General features: G+C 36.1%; 2 protein-coding genes and 1 long non-coding RNA gene across 8 annotated transcripts; 2 read left to right on the top strand and 1 right to left on the bottom strand.

The window, feature by feature from the left end:
• Nucleotides 1-1,761: 1,761 nt before the first annotated feature.
• Mink (Mitotic spindle and nuclear protein) lies at nt 1,762-18,501 on the bottom strand. Of its 2 annotated transcripts, none has more exons than XM_053757584.1 (6): nt 18,344-18,501; nt 16,496-18,241; nt 16,274-16,402; nt 13,012-13,242; nt 10,660-11,033; nt 1,762-9,869 (listed from the first exon to the last, which is right to left on the bottom strand). In XM_053757584.1, exons 1-6 carry the CDS (start codon nt 18,363-18,365, stop codon nt 9,681-9,683), a joined length of 2,691 nt encoding a protein of 896 aa, XP_053613559.1. In that variant the 5' UTR covers nt 18,366-18,501; the 3' UTR covers nt 1,762-9,680. The 2 variants fall into 2 exon arrangements, with proteins under 2 accessions (XP_053613559.1, XP_053613558.1); XM_053757583.1 differs by having other exon boundaries at nt 16,274-16,408.
• LOC135309888 (uncharacterized) lies at nt 11,144-13,818 on the top strand. 5 transcript variants are annotated; one of them, XR_010370134.1, is made up of 3 exons: nt 11,144-11,328; nt 12,988-13,244; nt 13,701-13,818. It is a non-coding gene; the product is annotated as an uncharacterized LOC135309888 (long non-coding RNA). The 5 variants fall into 5 exon arrangements; XR_010370133.1 differs by lacking the exon at nt 11,144-11,328 and adding an exon at nt 11,385-11,642; XR_010370135.1 differs by lacking the exon at nt 11,144-11,328 and adding an exon at nt 11,418-11,492.
• A 1,130-nt stretch (nt 18,502-19,631) lies between the features above and the next one.
• Nucleotides 19,632-23,655, top strand: LOC128677041 (putative inactive tyrosine-protein kinase Wsck). The gene has a single exon (XM_053757586.1). It carries the CDS (start codon nt 19,895-19,897, stop codon nt 22,079-22,081), a length of 2,187 nt encoding a protein of 728 aa, XP_053613561.1. The 5' UTR covers nt 19,632-19,894; the 3' UTR covers nt 22,082-23,655.
• The last annotated feature ends 117 nt before the right edge of the window (nt 23,656-23,772 follow it).

Here is a 23,772-nt window from a genome sequence, read left to right on the forward strand (position 1 = left end):
GCAAGAGCCATTCATCCATATTTGGGGTAGTTTGTTCCAACGTAAACTCTAATATTGAGGAGAAGGCCATTGTATCGTGACTACTCTTACACATGCTACACAGAATACTATTACGTAAAATAACAGGATACTGTTAGCATAGATTATACAGGGTTACTTGTGTCAAACGCAAAACCTAAAGACTACTTTGGGTACATCAAAACGAGCAACTTGTACTCTACGACTTTTCGTAATTCGTAGTTTTTTTTTTCATATAAAAAATATACAATCTAATTTGCGATTCTACTCATCTTAACTCTATGTAATAGCCAAGCAACAAACACGAGACAGTACAGTAGCTTTATAAAGCGGAATCGAACATAGAGATAACGTTTTATAGAAACGACATCAAAACTAACTAAAAAAAGGATTTTTTTTTATATTTATTACATATAGACAAAAGTCGTAGAATAAAAGATGTTAGTCTCTATGTACCTTATGCGCCTTTGTAAGGTTATGCGTTAGATAGCAGTAACGCTGTATAATGTTCATCCTTTACTTCAGTCGAAGTTCGAACATTTTTCCTCAATCGAACTTTTTCAGAACGATTTCCTCCTTCCTAACAGATTTATTAAGGTATCCGTGTATTTAGTTTACCTCTGAATTCCACTTTTTCAAAGAGTTAAACTTAAGAACTTGGCGTGTTGACTTTACTGACACGGCCATGGTCCAGTAGTCTATTTCGCCTTATTGACCCAGAGGTCGGTAGACATCCTTTTAGAAAGGATAATTACTTTATTGTTTACTGTTTGGATTAATAGCCCTATTTATTTTTACTCTGTTATTTTCGCATCACTAAGCGTGTACACATATACTAATCACTACATAGTTAAAACAAAGTCTTCTACCGGGTCAGTCTGTTTCTAAGCTTTCTTCTTTCAAACCACGCAATGGTTTTCGCTATACAAACAGAGTATTTGACCTTGCGACGGGGCTCGGTCGCTAGTTATTTTATAAAATAACATGAACTGGTCTAGTGCTCCTAATACTAAGATGTAAGTATCGATTGAATTTGAAACCCAATCTGAAAGAAATATAAACAACGTAGATACGAATTAATTAGGTTAGACACGAGGATTAAATGAAATCTTAACCACGTTCATCTTCTAACACGTATGTACTACTAATTAAATCATCAGAGGATCCGAGGTCACCGCTTATTCTAGTATACAGTAGTAGCATAGTCACAGTATCCTATTGTGATGAGGAACAATGTCATGTAAAATGTCGCATTGCAACTCTACATCAGTGCAGTACAGATGTCTTTAATACATGACATGACAAATACTGTTTTGACATGACTATTTTTAGTTAAAAACATGAAAGATCAATTTACGATATTTCAGTTCGCTTGATAAGTCCGGTTCATCATACTTGACAAAACAAATATCATATCTGTCGTTTACCGCACCAAAACATTAATAATAATCATATTACTATCTGCCGTTTACCGTCTCGGTTGACATTTAACTTAACGACCACAGTTCTTACTTAATTTTATATTATTTATCAGGGTATTACCAAATCGTCGATATTATGGACTGGTGATAGTGACCGACAGCCAATCGAAATTGAGAACGAGCATATATGAAGATTTTTTAAATCATTATTATAATAACTTTTATTTACATGACTGTCCAAATATATGTCCTAACCATAGTGTGTTTTCGTTGTAATTATATTAAATCAACATCATATTTTTGTTATTCTGCATTTTATGAATTTTACCTAATCATGTGTAGAAATTAAAGCTGTGAAACCAAATGAACAATAGTGTAGTAAAAACTGTCGCAAGTTAAGATCCTTCCTTTTAATTTACGGGTCCAGAAAATTAATATGTGTGTGATGTGTGAGCTCTGCTATTATTAATGTCTACTTAGACGTGTACTCACTGGGCAACATTTACGAAAAAGATTTTAAGAGCACATCATGCTTCTCGCTCACTGAGCAGGAAAGCAGGATATGACATTTGTCGCCCAATGGGTACACGGCACTCTCTTAAAGTATTATTTTGACTTGTAAGAATTGTAAGATATGGAATGTTTGGGAAGAGGGATTGCGCGCCCGCTCGCGCTTATTTTAGGGGTTCACTGCACTGGTGGAAGTACTTAAACTTTTAGGTAAGATGTGAAGTTGTGTAGCTAACATATCGGAATATTCAATTCATTAAACAACGAAAATCAAGTTTTAAAATCAAAATATTTGTAATTTGATGCTGCGTACGTAGCAGACACAAACATACGATCAGATTTAAAATGATTTAAGAGAAGCAAGCTTCCTGAATCCCTCTAAATAAAGAAATTCGTACCCATTCAAAGTTGTGACACTAACTCCTGGTTGCATCAACACGTGTCACCTACTCAACGTCAGCACGTATGTGTATTTAATAAAATACACATACGTGCTGACGTTGAGTACGACGAGAAGGATAATAATCCTTCTCGTAGAAAATTGCAGTCATGTTTATTTATCTGTTGAGTTCAGTTTGCACCCGTTTATCCTGTCCATCAAATTAATCAATTATAGCAGGATGAAAATAAAAATTGTTAAATTAAAATAACGGAATATATAATAAACGTATAAAATTTCATGTTGGAGAAGGTCGTATATTGTGCCTTGATGTGATTTTAAGTATGCTTGCTAAGTTTTACACTGATTTGCATTTTAAAGAACGGAATAATAAATCGACCGGCAAACCTTTTTCATGATGTAAAACAAATCGTGCTAATTGTCAACGTTGACTTTTGAATTTTAGGCCAAACACACTTCTTGATCATTAAACCATACTCTCTGTGACTCCAGTCACGCAAATAATTGGTAAAATACGAGTATAGTACTGTTTTCTAGTAAAAATACAAATCGTTAGTACTCTACCAGTGTATAGGTCGACACAAACAGGGTATCGAAATTTTAAGAATATTGGAAAATCAACGTTATAATCATTGAGATTAAAGATTAGCTATAAAATGATTATATCGATTCTAATTCTTTGATTCCCTCAGTTCATGCTGACCTAAAGTGGACCCTCAGTGCAGGGTCAGCTCAGCTGAGCTCGAATTGGCTGAGATTGTAAAAGTTTGTATTATTCTTGTGTAAATAAAACTGTAAAGATAATGTAATTTGTTCCCTCTAGATGATAAGTGTTGAAACATTCACATTTTATTTGTGTTGATGAAAAATTTACTTTTGTGTGAATACGCCGCGTTCGACCACTAAATTATACAGTTTCGAATTCTCGTGCTAAGTAGTTAGGTTACAACTATTTAGGTGCCTCAGCGATTGTTATAATTTTAAACTTGTAACATAGTCAGAAAAAAAAATCCTAGAATTTATTTTTTATTATCATAATATTTTAAGCACTAGCAAACGATTTGTTAAAAGAAAAGCGACATATCTGCAAACTGCGAATGCAGCCTTACAAGCATGACATTCACGCACTTTCGAAATGGCCAAGGAGCTTGAACTTGTGGACAAATTGCCGAGAAGAAAAACTACTTAACTAAAAGAAATATCTTTATACGGCCTAAGTGCATTTGTTGAAAGAATTTATGGTGTTATTTCAAATTTGCTGCTCACTGAACGGCGCAACCTCCATACATTGTTTAAGCTCCTTGGAAATGGCGTAATGCACCATTTCGAATGCCGCTACAAAATCTAACTTTTTTGTAAAATTGCCAAAAGTGTAGTGTACCTAGTGTAACTAAATTAATATAGTGAATAGAGAAGTATTATTAACATAGCTATTTCAGTAAAAAAAAATCTAGGCCGTCGAGGTCCGTGGTCAATTAACACTGGCACAAACATGAACAGCAGTGGCCATAGACAATTCGCTATGGGTCGTTTCGGCACCTCGATCGCTTTTCCGGACCGTTTATTGTATTCAACTATTTTACTGCGCTCTATGTCTTTAAAGAATAGATCAGAAGCAGCAATGAAAATAAGTACATAATTTCTACTTGATAACTGAGTATCTTTAATGAAAAAAAAAAAAACTTTCAAAATTTCATATAAAAATTGGTCCTATTGATTGCTAATTTCATTGCAGTAAAATCAAATCAAGCACCACTATTAGTATCTACAAACACGAAATACCGAAACGACTCATGGATTTCTTCAAAAATAAACGATATTTTGTATAACTTCTGTATACTGAAAAAGCTAAGCATTTCATTGAGAGTGAGATATTTATTTTCCCTAACGATGTATTTAAAGAATGGTGTCTTCATAGTTTAATAGTACAGTACAAGTGTATTTGCGGCTAATTCTAATTATAGACGTTGTTAGCGCAGGTGGGAAGGTGTAAAAAAGAAAAACACAAAAAAAAATAGCTGTCACGCTCCATGGAGCGTAGGTAATCTCTAATCCTAGATAATATCAAGCGCTTGAGGCCGGACCAGCTATATACAAACTATAGAAGAAAATGACGCCTGCCTTCTGTGCTAGCAACGCTCTTAAATTGATTTGTTCTATCGTTGTACTGAAGGAACTTAATACAACGATATGTCGTGATGAAAGAGAAAACATTATGAGGTTAATCTTTGTCTTGACCCAAATATAAATATGACTAGTTCATCGATTGAACAAATCAATTGCTCAGTTTGGATTACGCCGCTGTTTTCATGAACGTTGTTCAAAATGGAAGGTGATAATGTATTCCGAGCACAAGGGATATATTTATATCATAAGACTTTAAAAAATAAACGTTAGATTGTGCGAACAACTCGCTTTAAGATCTTTCTCAATCTTTCGCTTGTAATACATCGTTTTGGTACAGTTGACTGCACACAACAGAGAAACCACAATAGACCGTATTGTGGTACGCATTATTTTAGTAGGTAGTCATTTGTTATCGGTTTGTTTTATCTGTGATTCAAAATGAATTTTGTTTAATGTAAAAACTTAAGGTTGATTTTATTTTATAGGTATTTCTTAGAGTAAATGTATCGTTCCGAATTGTAGTTACATTTAAATTTGCTAATTTATAGAATGTCAAGCTTGCATTTCGGAACAATAAGAATCTTTAGTTCTAGGCGTGAGTGGTTAATTATGTTGTGTTTTATTGTATGTGCAGTCGACTGGACATGATCTGTCGTGCATAGCTGTCAGCTATACCAAGCGCTTTAAGCCGTCATTGTTACGCTGCATCCTTTGTGGATCTCGAACGATTATGCGGGTTACAGCGCAGCAATCGGTTGAAAGCGCTTTTGTGGGTAAAAATATGCGTATTACCCGGGTTTAGTCGGAAAGAGGGCCAGAAATCCAAGAGGGTGAGAACGGATGATTTGTAAAAAAAAAAATAATTGTGCAGATTGATGTTATAATTTAGAAATATGTACAAAATGAATGTTAAGTTTTAAATTTTCTTTTTAACAAAAAAAATTCATGCTCTCAAACTGCTCAATACAAGCAACATATAAATGGCATAGAACAAATAACACGAGATCTTGAATGGTTTGTATTTGTACATTTTTCATGATTCGAGAGTCCCAAAGTAATCGTTCGAAACTGGCAGTTGGTGATTTCACCCTTGTCCTCTTTCCAACTAGGACTACGTTATTATTTAGTCATACATATACTGAATAGTTTGTTACATGGAGAGGAGGCGCGGGTGTGCCTGTATGATTATGATGTGATCACGTACATACTGTGCTTCTATGTTGAGACATTAATAAATCTGATTGTAGCATTCCCGTGTTTTACTTCTCCTTTAAGACCAACAGAGGGCGTTAATCTTGACGAAGTTTTTGGTGTTATTTGCGAATATAGTGTGTTACTATTCCGTTGGAAAAGGTAGGTTTTTCAAAAAGGGACTTTTGACCAGATTTATTTACATTCTCGATCAATTTATGATTTTGAAAATTTGATTACCATTTTATGATGAACTGTGTAAGTATACAATAACATAAATGCCGGAGTGTGCTATTAGGTTATGAGCCCAACACGCTGTGATTTACATTTTGTATGCACTCTGAAATTAGATTAAACTGTCTAGTATTCGCCATTACACTAAAGTGAACATTAGCTGTGAAACTAAACAGGTTTGCTTCATAAAATACAAAATTAGATTGAGAAGAATTGAAGGAGCTGCAAATGAGTAATAAAATAACAATGTCACTGTCACATTGATGTCACTGTCATATTGAAATTTGTTATCTATCAAGTTTTTTGCTACGTGTGACTACTTATACAGATACATACTTCATATAATTTGCATACAATGCTAATGCTACTGCTCGCAAAAATCGTTATAGTAGTTACCAATATCATAATATATTGACTTCTAAAGGTTGAACACAACAAAAAAGCTTTGAAGGTTCTCCGTTTAGCCAATACCTATGAAGGCTCAGTACCCGGTATGCACTATTTCATGAAGTTTCGTTGAGATATGGCTGCGTTGGCGGCCTTCCAAATATTCGAATTAGAAACTTAGCAACTAGATAGAAATGTTGGTTCATCTAGAAACCGGGAACAAACAAAATTTTAGAAGGTTACGTAATATTGCAGATCATACACACTACCGCACCGCTCCCACGCGGCCAGATTACATTCACTGAAAAGTGAGCTCTAAAGACAACACGAGAGCAGACTCAGAGTAGTCCGCTAATGTGTTATCAATGTAAAGTATGTCTACTGCGGACGATTTAAAGTTCAATTTTTAATACACATTGTCTTGCGGGGTGCAAGTGATGCGGTAGAAATGTACAAAAAAATGGTTAATCGTTGCAGTAGGAATGACATTTAACCCAAGTAAATAAGGTACAGTTTCCCGAAAACGAATCGCATGAAGAAAATAATACTAATTATGTTTAAAATATTTGATTTGATGTTGCAGTGAAATAAAACCTAAGAAATGTAGCCCTATGAACACACATATCTAACTAAACTAAACATATCTAATTCAGTATTGACAAAAGAAAATACAGTCTCCTTTTTTCTAACTTCGCTTGTCAGATTCTGAATATAATATATTCAATTCCGCTGGAATTTGTGTTGTACAGTCAGACACCACATCAACCTACACACATACCTACGAATATTTTAATATTTCGACATCATAGTTTGAATACAACCTCAAACCACGATGTAAAAATATTAAAATACAAAGACTTTTATACAATCAACCGCATGCCAAACCGTAGACCTTTATTCCGCGGTAATAGACGAATGTGTGTAGGTTGATCTGGTGTCTGACTGTACAGCACAAATTCCAGCGGAAAATGTTTATTGGTGTTGCGGGCGGCCATATTTTATAATCCATGTGTATTTAATGGCCAATAACGTAACGAAACAATTCCAAACATTAATGTTACATAAATAAGCTTTCGTTGAACTAATAAAATCACTTGTTGACGAGGATGGTATGATTATTAAGGTTACCTAAAACGAAAAAAATGGAATGGAAATCATATAATCACTTCGTTGTCCGTCAGTCAAGGCCATTTTTCTTTAAGGTATGAATTGTTTTATCAAACACTCGGGTCTACGGTCTCTATTAACTGAAAGAAAATCGAAGACTATGAGAAAATATCTGTAGAAAAATTAAATTCAGTCATCATCTAAGGCGGAGCTAATGGAGTGAGACGGGTCCACGTAACTTTTAACTGTACATTACAATAAAATATATAAAACCTATGTAACAGAATATAGATCTTTAGCCCCCAATGACAAACGCGGGAAACCTTTGCCCAGCTCTAGACGACATAGAATAGAATCATATTCACATGAAAGGTCAAATAAAAGATTTTAACCCATTATGTCGTAAATACTTGCATCCTGAAAATAAACTATATAATATAAAATAAAAATAAGTATATTAGGACAAATAACACAGATTGAGCTAGCCCCAAAGTAAGTTCGGGACTTGTGTTATGGGATACTAACTCGACGATACTATATTTTATAACAAATACATTATATAGATAAACATCCAAGACCTGAGCCAATCAGAAAAATCATGTCCCGACCGGGGATCGAACCCGGGACCTCTCGGTTCAGAGGCAAGAACTTTACCACTGCGCCACTGAGGTCGTGAAATATATTACAACAGAATAAAAGTTTTTCAGAAAATATTGTCATCAATATAAAATAAGTCTTCAGAGGACGCTATAAAGCTCATATTTCAATGAACGTAATTTAATTCAACGGTGTTTGAATCGTCTATCTATAACATTTACACCCGGCGAGAAAAAGTTCATTGAAAAGTAAGCTTTAAAGCGTACAGTGTAGACATAATTTACATTGACAAGGCGAGAGGTGACAGCGAGCATTTCGATAATTATTTGTTAATGTAAATTATGTCTACAGAGGACCCCATAAAGCTCATTTTTTAATGAACGGCGGAGAAAATGACCAAGACTTTTAATGAACAAAATATTTGGTAAAAGGCATTGCAACAATAATAACATATCTTTATACAAAACTTTTATTTTAGATTGTTACAAACATAACCTATTTCTGTAACGTTTACTTCACATTTCGACCACCGTGTACAGTCGACAAAAAAAATTGCCCAAAAATACAATATTAATCTAAACTTACAAAAAAGTACATGATTACATATTAACTTAATAAAAATGGCACAAAAACAACTTGCCATAAACAAAATGGTTATAGTTAATACTGGTGTTACCAACTCCTGGAATATCTACTAAAATTAACGTTAATTCGTTAGAAAAATAACTTGCTATAAAAATACGGTCATTTTAGAATAACCACGATACTAAATAACTAGTCCTTATTTTAAACTAATATACTACAGTTCTAAACATTGGAAAAATTGCATATATTTATATTCGTCATCTGTATTGCAATTAATTAACATGTGTAAGACCAAAAGTAACATTTTTTATTCTTCAATGTATACTATACACCAAAGTTTACTAAACTACCAGAAGTTTCATTTAAAAGTCCTATTTGTTATCCCCGTGTTATGTTAGCAGGCGGTAACAATTACCACACCTGCGTATAAAATTTCATCAAAATCTGTTCAGTACATTTTTTGTAAAAAACAATCTGTCCTCTTCAGAACTTTAGCGTGTATAACAGAACAGATAAATAGGAAAATAGAATAGACCTCTCCCTTGATTTACTTTTACAATCTGCGCGGGAAAACTACTGGTTAAAAAAAAACATATATTGTAATGAACATTTGTTAGTACGTTATTCATTGTGTAATTACCTGCTGCCCGCGATTTCGCTCGCGACAAAAAGTAGCATAATACCACTATCTAGCTCTCGCACTGTCTCCACACCAAAAATGACGACGTGACAGAAGGACAAACAATTTTCCACATTTATAATCCTTACGTATTATAAATAGAAGGTCCCCGACGCGTCTGTCTGTATGATCGCGATATAATCAGAAACTACCACACGGATTTTTGTACGGCCACCAATCGACAGTATGATTCCTGAATGTCTAGGTGTGTAATTTTTTTATGGTTTTACTTGAGCGAAGCCGGGGCGAGTATTAGCACGGATTAATTAACATAAAAATAATTAAGGTAACTGAAAAATGCTTAAAGCCGCTTCCATTCAAATAATATACGTCTACATACATGATTGGTCTTCAACTTCAAACCAACTCGTGTCACGTCCGTATTGCTTACGGGGTAGACAGAACCTGGTATATAATTTAAAACTTAATTGATATTCCTCATCTGCATTTGGAGTTCGAATCTTCTGTTGGTGCGAACCCCTTTTATGACAGTGCGGGACTCGTTCCTCTTCAGGTCCCTCCGCTCCTGGGTGAAGGACTTCTCCCGCATCACCAGCTGCCTGGCGGCCTCCTTGCGGTTGAGGGTCGCGCCCGTCAGAGATGGCTGGGTTACCTGGACGGAAGTCGCTTTTGAAATCTTTCGGATATTGTCAGCAAATACCGGCTGTACAGTCAGTCACGTCAACTTACTTTTAACGGACTTCTATGCTGTGGTAATAACGGAGAATTTGCAACGAATTTGGATAGTATGATGTGATGTCGACTGTACATCGGAGAAAATCTGAATGCCGATTATTGGTATATTTGTAAAACAAAATTTAATATATTGTTGAGATTGTAAACGGAGTCTTATATGGTTAAGTCTTATGGCGCCTATGAACCGAAAAGTTTCACGTTCGAATCCTACTCGTGGGTTTGATTATCAATCTGACTCATGTATAGTAGTTTTCATCATCCATCATCCGAATGAAAACATCGTGAGGACACCTGCACTATAATGGATAATAATTGAACATCTTGTATAAATTGAAGCAAAAACAAACCACTCCATTATTGGATATTGCTAAGAAAATCGCTGTTTTATTCCACACTAGATGTTGCCCAGGGCTTCGCTCGCGTGGGAATTTTGAGAAAAAATATAGCCTATAGCAATCTTGGACATGGACCTATCTAATGATGAAAGAATGTTTGACATCGGTTCGGTAGTTTCGGAGATTACCCGCATCAAACATACAAACTCACAAACGCTTACCTCTTTATAATAATAGTATACGTAGATAATGACCACAACCCTTAGCCATTAATATTAAAACTTACGAAAAAAATATGTAATTATTTAAATGTCGCAGACTTTATACTTTCGCGCCATCATACCTCGAAGAAATAAATAAAGAAAAACTCACCCGTCTCGTTAATCCGTTCTTAGACTCTTTCACCTTCGCATCAGTCTTTGGGACGCTGAACGGATTCGTCTCCTTAACCTTGGAATCCGTTTTAGGAATGCTAAACGGATTTACGCCGATGTTCATTTTAAACCCGAACCGAGTATACCCCCTCTTCAGAGTATCCAACGTGGGTAAACTTTTGGTAGCATCGGACTTGGCAACTTCTGAATTCTTCGTTTCTTTCTTCTCTTCCTTGTTTTTCACTTCAAGTTTCCTGTCTGCTGTTTTCGGCCTGATGATTTTTGCTTCGATTTTTTTAGGCTCCCACCTCTTTTCTGGCTTTCCATCAGGTTTGTTCACATCCTCCTCTATCCCTTGATGTTGATCTATCCCTGAAATGTTGATGGAATAATCGTTGTTTGTAAGGAGATAGAAAACAAATTCGTAACACGCTTTGTCAAAATCATTCGATGACGTGAAAAATTGTCCATGACGCCTAATTTTTGAGTAAATGATTTGATTTTGATGCATTTACTTTTTTAATAAGTAATTTTTTTTTTTAATGTAGCTCTCAAGTCCCACTGCTGGGATGATGAGATCGCAAGGCAAGCCGAAGGTGCGATGGTCCGACGAACTGTCGGCCTTCGATAAGAAATGGCAACAACTGGCGAGGAATAAAGTGGCTGAGTAAGTATATAAACAATTTTAAAAAGTAAGTGAGCTGAGTCATGACCGTCACATATACTTTTCGATACACTAAGGTCACTTTAGTCGGTATCAGTTTTATAGACAACAGTGATATGTCTACACTAGCGGCCGCGCCTTCGCTCGGGCAAAACCATAATAAAATAGTTTAGTTGTAGTTAAGTTTCGTCTATCACTGTGCCACATTTCATCAAAATCGCCCCAGTAGTTTTTTAGTTTATTTATTACAAATCTTTTCTCTTTATAATATTTGTAATGGGAGTATAGATATGGATTACAAAATTTCTTCCCTTGATGTAAAGGTTTATTAACATTGCAAATTACAGCACGTATACGTATTGTAAAAGTAACGAGAATTCAACTACACAGATTAAACAACGCCCTGTGATAACATAGGAATCCTTGTTTCAAATTACGTTATAGCGCAGTTCGGCTTTTCCTTCCTAATATAGTGTGCGGTTCATGCGGTCGCGAGCTGTAATGGCCTCACTGGACTTCGTTTCATCAAATTCAAAATTCTCTATTAAATTTACGATGATATAAATCACGTTTGACGTCAAAAATGTTCTTAAAACCAAGTCTACTGCCGACTTCCAAAGCACAAGTGAAGAAGAAGAGGCGCAACAAACTTCACCGCAGCGTTTAGTTAGTATTTGTATATTTATTTGCTTTTATTTTTAAAAGATAAATTTTAATTTCAAATAAAGTGGATATATTGTTTAGAATGTCATAATTTAAATGTCAACAAATTTTATTACCCAATAAATTATTATTTCAATTGTCACAAAAATTACTGAGTGCTCTCGATATTTCGCTTTTGCTCTGAATAATTACTTTTTATATGCACACTAAGCACATTAAAACCTTCTACTATTCCAATAAGTATATTAATTTGAATAAGGATAGGACGTAAACCAGCAGGATTGCTCTACGATTGTTAAAACTGTTTAAAAATATAGAATGATAGGTATTCTACGAATTGTTATGTGTGCACAGAGATACGAACACACGCCATATTTCCAAAATTACTGTAGCAATTTAAATAGCCCCAACCAGTTCATGAAACTAAACTAAACTCGTCCCGCGTCACATTCGCAACTGAACCCATGGTCAGGCATGACCTGACTGACTAAAGTTTTTGGTATAATCAAATCTCAATATACATTTTAATTAGACTTTATTTGTTTTGAGATATTATTTTATTGACATTGTTATTACTGACACTTTAATTTTAAATTGATTTTATTTTATTTAATTTGAGATATTATTGATATTGTTATTATATTATTATTATTTTTTAGTATTATTGACAATTTTATTAATTGACAGTTAAATATTTGTACGCCTACAAGGCAGAATGCATGTTCTATATATATCATGACCACCTGATTGTAATTCTGTATTCTGACAAATAAATGAAAATAAATAAATAAATAAATAAATTGGTTCAACACCCAATCAAAGTAGGACATGTTGCCAAAGTCGCGAATGGGACATCTAGGGATTCTATGTGGGGCAAGTCGCGAATGTGACGACTTGCTAACGCCCTTCTGGAACTTTCTACAGGAGAATGCTCCAGTAGAAGGTTCTAGAAGAATACTGGCCTTCCTGTCCTGGCACTCTCGAGACACCATCTTCTAGAACCTTCTACTGGAGAATACTAACCTCTGGGACTGCTTCTCTCCAACACCGCAAGAGTTGCGCTGGGCGTTAGCAGCTGCTTGGCTCGCTTGGCCTTCCTCTCCTGGCACTCGTCTAGGGACTCCATCTTCTGGAACCTTCGCTGGTGAAGGGCTGCGAAGTTCGGCAGCTTGGTGCGGGATACTTTGGATTCTGATTTGGACTTCGACGGCGTGGGGATGCGCTTGGGTGGCGTTGTTGGTTCGTTGGGTTTCGCTGTGAGAATAACAGTTTGTTTTTGTATTTCTATTAACATTTTCTAAATATAAGTATGTTATGTAATATTCTAGGATATTATTATACCCATGTAGCAAATTAGATAAAATCAGACTAATACAATAAAAATATAAAGTAGAAATATGTGTATAATATAAGATTTCCTGATGTATTATATAATGTACTAGATGTTGCCCAGGGCTTGGCTCTCGTGGGAATTTTGAGATAAAATATAGCCTATAGCAATCTTGAATAAAGTACCTTTCTAGTGGTGAAAGAATTTTTGAAATCGGTTCAGTAGTTTCGGATATTACCCGCTTCAAACATACAAACTTACAAACGCTTACCTCTTTATAATAATAGTATAAATATGTGAAGCGAAATAAATAAACATGAAATAATAATTTTGGACAACTAAAAAAAATCTTTAATATTACGTTGCTATTTTATTTCAACAGGCGCAGAGAAGCTTGTTATCGATGTTGATGTAAGAACGATCCTCGAATCCGTTCGTGTCTATAGAATCTGATGATGACACATATTAAAATAATAGCTTTTGCCCACAGCTTCGCCCGCGTGAATTTCCCACGGGAACAGTTATTTTTCCAGGATTAAAGGTAGGTCCTTCTCCATACTTCATTGACAGACTACAGAAGATTGGTTCAGTAGATAAAGCGTGAAGTGGTAACAAACAAACAAAAAAACAAACTTACTTTCGCATTTATAATATTAGTCAGGATTCGTATATAAGCACTTCTTTTTTAGGGAGTCGAGTAAAAATCTCCGCATACCGCAGTATGTCACGTAATTACTTCTTCAAACGTCGTCTGTCGCACGACACCCGCTATATCTCTAGCGTCATGTATAACATAAGTTTGTATAGTTTCGCTTTTAATACAAATTGCGATGGCCTTGTCGATAATATATCATTTTCGGAGCTATAGTCGTTATTGTTACTTATTCTCTTTAACTTGTGACATCGAATAATAAATTCATCGTATATTTTCCTCTCTCTCTCTCTTTGATTATATTCAGGGCTGTGACGCCGCAGAGGCCGGGTTCAGCCTACAATATAAACCATTTTTAAGTTTCGGCTGTGATTTCAGAACCGGCCACCTGCCTGACGTCAACTCTCGTTCGGAATATTATTGTTGCCCAAGCTGCCAGGGTCATGTGTCCCTTAGTCGCCTCGTACATCCACGGGAGGATAACGGAGTGGACCAATTATAGGGGGGAGGACACGCAGCTGAGTGACTCTCTTATACATGTGGCGTGTGTTCCCGCCCCAGAATTTAAGCTTATATTATCGAAATTAAATATTTATACTCAAGAGGCACAGGCGTTGTTAATAATGTAATCAATTTTACTAGTAAACGACGATAATAAAAATTTCTTATTTGTTTGATCAATTAATTGTTTTATTACCAGTTATTTATTTTTACTTTATCATATTTTATCGATTGTTATCGCAGATTATATTGATGGTTCACGTGATTATTGAAAGTTTTCTGCAGGCGCAGTGAACCTTTTTTACTGGACCTTTTTAACTCGAACTAGAGTTGGGTTCGATGCCCAGTGCGGGCAATAATTGCAGAATTTTTCCGTCAATCCCTCTCTGTCATGATATTCGGACGTTCCGAGACATAATTTTAAAAAAACCCTTATGCAATTGATTGTCACTAGACGTGACGTTCTGAGACATAAAATAATTTAAAAAAACCCTTATGCAATTGATTGTCACTAGACGTGACGTTCTGAGACATAAAATAATTTAAAATAAACCCTTATGCAATTGATTATGGTAGATATTCGTAATAGTCATCTCCGATGCCTTAGGCGACTTAAATAAATTCACCAGTGTTAGCAATTAACACACTCGAAAAGACTGTAATTTTTTTTTTTTAACTGTGTAAAACTTAATCAGAAGCCACAAAAATGTGTGTATTTTATCATACAGTCATATCTGATATGTGTAAGCTAAGAATTTACCGCCAATACGTAACAAAATTAATAATGCCGTCTACTCTCTCTCACTATCGTCGTTGCATTGTTTATATGAAAGCTTTTATTTACGTCGATGAAAAACCAGCAATGTACACCGAATCCAGCAAAGTTGGGCAAACTGTATCGCGACAATTATAGCTGGCATTACGTTGCGTCTAATGTCGATGGATCGATTTTATAACTCATTGATTGAAAGGTATAAATTACAGTTTGGGAAAACAGACAAATTATGTTCATAAAAATATTTTTATGGACCATATGGCAAAGACAGTCAGCCTGGTCTTCGTAATGGGTGTAAAATATCTAAAATAATATATTAGTAGATGCCAAATTAAAAAAATAGGAGCTAAACTGATATGTTTTGCAAATTCGTAGTATCATGTTTATTTTTAATACTAAGACGAATTAAGGTTGCTAAATTAAGCTGCGCTTTATTAAATGTAATGTAGCTTTATATACTTTTATCTGTAGGTTAAATCAGCCATTGAATTTGATGACCTCCGTGGCCTAATGGTCACCACGCGGGACTGCCACACTGGAGGGCCCGGGTTCGATCCCCGGTCAGGTCAAAATGGAAAATAATCTTTTTCAGATTGACCTGGTTCTTGGATGTTTATCTAATATTGTATATGTTGTAGAATATAGTATCGTTGAATTAGTATCCCATAACACAAGATTCGAACTTACTTTGGGGCTAACTCAATCTGTGTGATTTGTTCCTATATATTTGATGTTAATTTAGTTAATTGGAAGGCTGTTTATTAAATGCCGGCATTCAATTGAATGACTAAAGCCCAGATATTTTAACCATATGGTTGCGACATATCTACATATTATTCCGTTCGGTCTCAAAAGATAAAGTTTTCCAATAAAAGTTGATGGTAGGTCTGGGGACTACCATGCAACATAGAACGTAGCACGTCACTGTGAACACACGTTCTCTTTCTTTACACAGTGCGGGATATGTGGGGGTAAGAGACAGCATGTGGACGACACGTTCGACGCGATTATGTTTCATGGTACTTACTAGCGGAAGCCCTGGGCCTGGGCCTGGGCCTGGGCCTGGGCCTGGGCGGGCGGTCGGCGGGCGGCAGCGGGCGCTCCGCGTCGCTCTGTGTGTAGGACCGCTTGCGCCCCGCGCCCCGCTCCGGGGACGCTGCAACTTACATAGAGGTAAATATCTGTTCAGAGATTCTCAACCATGATGTGTGAAGTTTTTAATTTAGATAAAACAATCTTTGACACTCACCAGTTTCTTCGAACACAAAGCTCTTGTTGGACCCTTTCAAATTCGACTTTATGACCTTCCTCTTCTGCTGTGCCACTACCACTGGGTTATTGACCGGACTGCAGAACATCACACGGGTCAGCCTCGGAGCCGGGTCAATGTCCACAGACAGCGACCGGCGAGACTTCTCGATAGACCGAGTTATATTCAACATTGCTTTCTCTTTCTGGCCATTCTTCAGAAACGGAAAAGGAGTAGACCCAGGTGTCGCAATTGACGCACGTTTCGTTGGAGTTCTTAACTCACTTTCAATAGAAGTTTTCGATTCAACTTCGGGACAATCTTTGGTAAATGTGCCTTCTCTTTTCAATGGTGTCGGAATAGGCACTTTTGGGCTTTGTTTCTTATTTCCTGAAGTATTTATTCGAGATTCGTCCAAACTACTCTCAATAAGCACTGGCGTAGTATTCTCTATCCTCGAGTCATCACTAGTTATGCTTATTCTTTCGTCAGACTTGTCAAATGTCAAATTACCGGTGTCATCGGAAGTGACCAAAGAGGATTTGGTTGAGTGTGATTTGTCTTTTTCTTTGTCAAATGTGGTGTTTAACTTTGTATCCTTGTCAAAAGTTGAATTTAATATATCGGACTTTTGCTCATCTTTGTCATATGTACCATTCATGGGTGTTTCTGGTGCTATGGAATTTCGATGTAGAGACTTCCTTTGGCTTTCCTTATCAAAAGTTGTATTCAATTTGTTAGGAGTGCCAGATTTATTCTTGTCAAAAGTTGAGTTTGCATTAGAATGTTTTGTTATAGAACTCCCAGCATTAAATGTCTCATTCCTGATGCTAGAACCGCGTTTTTCTTCATCAAATGTGCTGTTTGTCACAGATTCCACTTCGGTCATGTCAAAAGTACTGCTTCTTCGAGTTACTCTATTATTTGCATGGTTCGACTTTGTAGGCACAGTTTCAACATCAGTTATTTCAAAAGTGCTGTTCTGTCTTGAAACTCTTTTATTTGGAGTATTTACCTTTGGAATTGATACATTAAGATTTGAAGTGATGTCAATTTGAGTTACACTTTGCCTCTTCCTATCACTCATTCGAATGGGAACAATTGTGCCATTATTTTGCTTTTTCTCAGATGATTTCTCAAATGTAGTATTCAAGATGCTGACAACTGCATCATGCACAGGGCTGCCTGCAGCACTGTGGAATGAATCAATAGATATATTTGGAGTACTATTCTTAACTTCCCCATCAGATTTCTTCTTTCTCTTAGACTTCTTTGAAACTTGAACATTATTCTCATTAATCGCTTTTTGTTTGAATTTCTTTTTCTTATTTCTCTTAACCTTTTTTTCTTCATGTGTATCAGTGACAGGAGCTTCCTTCTCAGCATTCTGATCTGGCTCATCTTCCACAAATCTCTTAGTCCTGCGCGTCAGTCGCATTGGTTTGTGATTGTCAACAACATCAACAGTTTCTGTACTAGTAATATTTAAATTCTGCTCCTTCAAGGCATTTTTTCGCAAACCACGAACGGGCTCATTTTGGTTGTCTTTATAAAGCTCGGTCCCGGCCTGAGAGTCCTCGTCGGAAGGATAACTAACATAGTTATTGCGTTTTTTAGACTTGGACACAGTCATCTCCAAAACCTCGATATTGTTTTTCAAACGTTTGCTACGGGTCTTTTTAACACTTTTAGCAATCGGCTCAGCTTCAGCCTGCACCTCGGACTCGGGAGCTAAGCCGTGTATACCTGAAAATTCAAATAAATAATTTGTTTACATTACATCTACCCACTAGGATACCACCCCACTTATTATAACATACTTGTAAGTTGATTAAGCACATTACTTACGTCTCCCAGACCTTGTAGACATTGTGCACTAATTTCTTTACGGAATATCACTAATTTCCACCTATATTTTTATAAGCATTCGATTGTTTTGGATCCGTTGGCTTGTTACCGTTTTCGTTCGTATACATTTCAAACTTTTTGGTAAGTAACTGTCAGAACTGTCAGACTATATAACTAGTGCTGTTACCGCTTGGTACTGTCTAAATATCGATTGAAATATTCGAATTCATCTCCTTTGATTATATTGTATGTACTATGTACCTATATGATAATTTAGTAACTAGAATAGAAACAAATCATAATTTTCTTGTATTATACTGCACTCAATAAAAATTAATACATAAAAAGCGTTACTAAATAAATATACATATATTGTAATTGAAAGTAGGGAATTCATTGGGTGGTGATGTTGGTCCAATGGTTATGTTATACATCCGCCTGTGAGCACAAGATTTACAAGGTAAGGGTAGGTGCGATAACGATAACACTATGTGGACTCAGTTTTACAGAAATTCGGTACTGTTTTTGTCGAGGGATACGATTTAATCTTTGGTTTTAGTATATGGATTTTGCTAGCTGAATTGTTAACTATCGCACTTTTACTATATTTATCATTGACAGAACTTAACACAAAAGTTTGTGTTAAGTTCTGTCAATGTATAGTGACAAAACCTGATTTAATTGTTCTGTCTCTTAGTCTGCCTAATAACATGAAGAACATAATAAATTGATTAGGCATTATTGCCTAGTCAATTCAATTTATTAGCACATTGCCCTCTCATTTTCAAAGTTAAGCGGGTATTTTTGATAGCGTCCTTGGCTTCTCATCACTCATCATCATTAATCATCCTGCCACCACTGTTGGGCACAGGCCTCCTTCCGTCTTCTGTACAATAGATAAATTAATATATTATTACTTAAATAGTTTATTTTCAAAACTTTGTATTTTTTAAATTAAAAAAATGTTTGAATCGATTCCTTAATGTATCAACATTGACTACAACGATATAATACAAAACCAATCTTTTGCTTCGTGCATCATTTTGAAGACGTTTCATTCTGCATAGAATTTGTAACTTGTAGTTACTGTATTCTCTATAATGCACTAAAATCATTTTGAATATACAATGAGTTAAGATTGTTGTACTTTCAATAAGATATATGGTGCTAATTTTATGTCTTCAATTTATTATATTATAATGTTTTAAAAAATATATATACAAAACGAAAATCTGATATACAGTACGTAAAATGGTTTGTTATTGTCAATTCGTGACTTTGTTGATTTATGTCAATGATCTCGCTCATAACGTTTTGTCAAAACAACAAGGAAGCGGTTAGCTCATCGATCTAACATAATTTCGAGTTGAGCACGCCGGATTCGTCATGGATAGTAACATTTTTCAACAAATACAATAATCAATATAGAAAATTCATAAACATTAAGTCAACAAAGTATTGGCAAAATATGCCAATTGTAACAACGGGTGTGGACGATACATTTCCGTGCCACACCGTCTTGATTCATTAGCCACGATCAGTACCTATACAATGGGTAGACTGTGGATTTGCACCTTAGCGGCGGTTGTTCTATATATTGTTTGTTGTGAAGGCGACCGTGGTGATTACATCGGCTGCTACAGGTTTATGCTCGAAGATGTGCTAAACACCCACACAGGTCAGTCGGTGGACGTGTGCTTATCCGCATGCGAGCAAGTTTTCTACAAATATGCGCTCATCGGTAACGAGTCCACTTGTTTTTGTGGTAATAAACCTGGTCGCTTCAGAGTACCTTTAGAGATTTGTGATACACCTTGTCCTAAGAATGAAACGCAAAAATGCGGCGGTTTGAACGCGAGCAGTGTGTATGACACGGATGTGGTGGCGCCCGGCGCGCCCTCGTCGTTGCAAGTGTTAAAAGTGACAGAAACCACAGCGCGGCTTCAGTGGTCTGCCCCAGCAGCTTACACCTTGATTACCGGTTATGTTGCCAGGGCTTATGTCACCGAAACCTATGCTGATTTTCCATTACAGCCCTTTGAGTGGAGACTCTCAAATAGTACCTTTGAATTCATCCTGCCTAATTTGCATCCGGGCTCCACATACAATGTCACAGTGGCTGCCACTAACCACGATGAGGAAGGCCCCAATATCACTAGTTCTATCACTACAATCATTGGAACACCAGATCCGAGTCCTCCTGACATCATTATAAAGGATAGACGTGGAGACCGTATGGTAGTCAGAATACCTCCAGCGAAGAATGTGAATGGTCCAGTGACAATGTACAGGATAGTTGTATCTATAGAAGTGTACCAACAAGGATTTCTGACGGAAAATCTAGGTAATTATTCTTATGCTGATGAGCAGGGGTTGCCTTATTACATCACTGCAGAGTTAGATCCTGAAGAAATAAAAAATGACTTTACTATTGGAGACCGACATACATACAATGGATTCTACAATGCTCCTTTGGAATTGACCCATGACATAGATGTCTCATTAGGAGTGGTCAGCGAGAAAGGTTTAGTCCGTAAGATAAGGTATGCAGAGTCCACAAAAAAGATTATTTTGAATATTAACGAACCGGAAGATGTGTCCCCAATGGTTGTAGCTCTTGGTGCCGGGATAGCTATTGGTGTTGTATTGTTGTTGATCGGAGTTGGTCTCCTAATCATTCTCAGAAAAAGGATCCAATTTGTTCGAATGCAACGTGGCTCTCAATCAATGCCACTGAATGTCAGCGAACCTTGCATGGAGATAGAAAACTCTGGTTTTTTGCAAGATGAAGATGAGAGAGTGGATTATTATGGTAATTTGAAACGCAAGTTATGGAATATACCGAGGAATCTCATTGATATAGATATTTCTTGTGTGCTAGGACTGGGTAGTTATGGGAAATTCACCAAAGGAAGAGTTCAACAACATGGAGCTCAAACACCAGGACTGGTGCAGATTATCTCTGATAGAGAACTTGAAAAGCCTGATAAAAGACTAATGCTGCAAGAATTGGACCTTTTAATAAAGTCAAGTGAGCATGAGAATGTAATTTCTCTCATTGGTATCTGTGAAACTAACACTACACTATTTGTGGTGTTACAAGACACAAAGCAGTCATTGAAAGAATTGTTGATTCAGAGCAGACACAGGGACCTCCAGAACAACAAGTTCTGTCTTGTGACAGAGAACCAAGTCCTGCAGATGTGTGTGGATATAGCAAGAGGTATGGAATATTTACACAGCAAAAAGATTGTGCACAAACGTTTGTGCTGTCGTAATATTCTTATCACAGAAACTGGTTTGACAAAAGTCTCTGGATTTGGGCTATCACACATCAGACCACTGCACGAGTCCCCGGACTATACCCGGTGGACGTCACATGAGATGCTGCGGCAGACGCGGTATAACCCAAAAGCTGATGTTTGGTCGTTTGGCTGCTTATTATGGGAAGCATTGACTATCGGCGGGACGCCATATTCTCATTCTGCAAACAAGGACGTCGCGACGCGTGTATTACGCGGGATGAGGCCGTCTCAGCCGTCGTATGTGGGCGACGAGCTGTTTCAGCTGTGCCTTCAATGCTGGCAGGTGGACCCGGATGAGCGGCCGACATTTTCCTCCCTCTATCATGAACTTTTGCCTTTCGCGGAGGCGTCCGGCACAAGGAGTATAAGCTTTACACATTACAATGGCTTCAATTATGAACCATATGTCCCGCAGTATGAAATAATTTCATAGTTTTAACTGCACTAGCTTTAGTACTCCCTGTGACAACAATTTGTATTTCTTATTAGTGTAAGCATCCAAAGATTAACCTTTTTGATAAGTAGAAATTACTCAAATATGCACTAACAAGAACACTTGCAATTACTGGAAGCTATAAGGAAAACTGCATATAATGTGAACTGTAGTCTCTCTAATGTAGTGTTTTCGCAGTTCCTACTTGAGCCATCGTGTCAGCCATAGTATCGTACTCAAGGGCATAATATGTGAACTGTAATAAAAAACCAAAACATTAAGTACAGAAAAACCAAAATGGATATGAAATCTTGAAAAAAGAATCTTATGATAAAAATGACAATGACAAACAAGAGAACCCATTAACTCCGCTATGATGACATCACCCGATCACATTGATAAATATAGTGAAGTATTGAAATCAGATAAACGTTTATAGTTTCCTCTGTAATTCATTAGCAGTTTTTGTATCCAATAGAGAATTGGTTTTCCCATTTATGAATCTGTTTTATGTACAGGGTAAATTATTCTATTTAGATCTCCACTTCTAAAACTAGGTAAATATGAAAATCATACAGTAATATTATATTATTGTGTACTGACTTCATAGACGCACTTATTTATATTTTTATGTACGTATTAATTTACCTACCAACTAATTTTTGACCTAAGCACACATACCATGTAGTAATTTATAGCACGTACATAAAAAATTGTGCAATATAAAAATAGCACGCATTCTGTTCCTTTGGAATATTGAATTCGTTAGCATTTGATCCTCCATTGATGATATTTTCGGTAAAGGTGCTTGATGGTCGATATTTTTGATGCCTTTTTTATTTTTGAACTAATTAGTTTTGAGTAGCAGATTACACAAACGTGCGTAATAATCGACCATATAGTATCTTCACCCGTGGTACTTCGTAACACTAAACATTCCATTATTATGTTATTATAGGTATAGTATAGTTACGTCTCTTGTGATTTTATATTATAATTTTATGTAACCAAGCTTTTCTTTCCATCTAGAGATCGCGCTGAAAAGAAATCCCACAGAAGTGGCGCTACAGTCGCTTATAACAGCGTGGATCAGATTCCGATCTGTTATATATCCGCAGAATTTTTTTTCTGTCTCTGTCTTAGTTTGTAAATATACCTATTTAGATTTAAACATGTGTTACCTAATAAGCAAGTTATGAATATTCTCTTTGCGCATACATTGAGATAGGTAGATTAGTTTTAAGATTTATCGTTTAAAATGAAACCAATATTATGATCTTTACTGTCCCAAACTTATTTTGAATGTTTTACATATTTTTATCATTGTAGAAATTATTACAGCGCGTAATTTCCAAACTTATAAAAACACAAAAACCCCACTCACGTTGTTATAATCATAATTCAAGACTGCGAAAAGATCTTAATTTTACATGACATTTTGTATAGTATTATTTGCACTAAATCCTAGTTTGTAATCCGTCCATTATTGTTTGTGTATTACAACTTTGTAAGCGTGTTGCGCGATGCTGGTGTATTACATCGCGTAGTATTTATAATACAATAATTTTACATAATTTCTCGCTTTTCTTTCAATGCTTAGTAGCACCCTTATTTAATAGAAAACATATCAACATAAATCTTAAAACTTGTTGAGTGACTAGTTTAGGAACGGGTATGGTCGAATATAATTG

Source organism: Plodia interpunctella, chromosome 17 (genome assembly GCF_027563975.2).
Source record: "Plodia interpunctella isolate USDA-ARS_2022_Savannah chromosome 17, ilPloInte3.2, whole genome shotgun sequence".
Lineage (NCBI taxonomy): Eukaryota > Metazoa > Arthropoda > Insecta > Lepidoptera > Pyralidae > Plodia > Plodia interpunctella.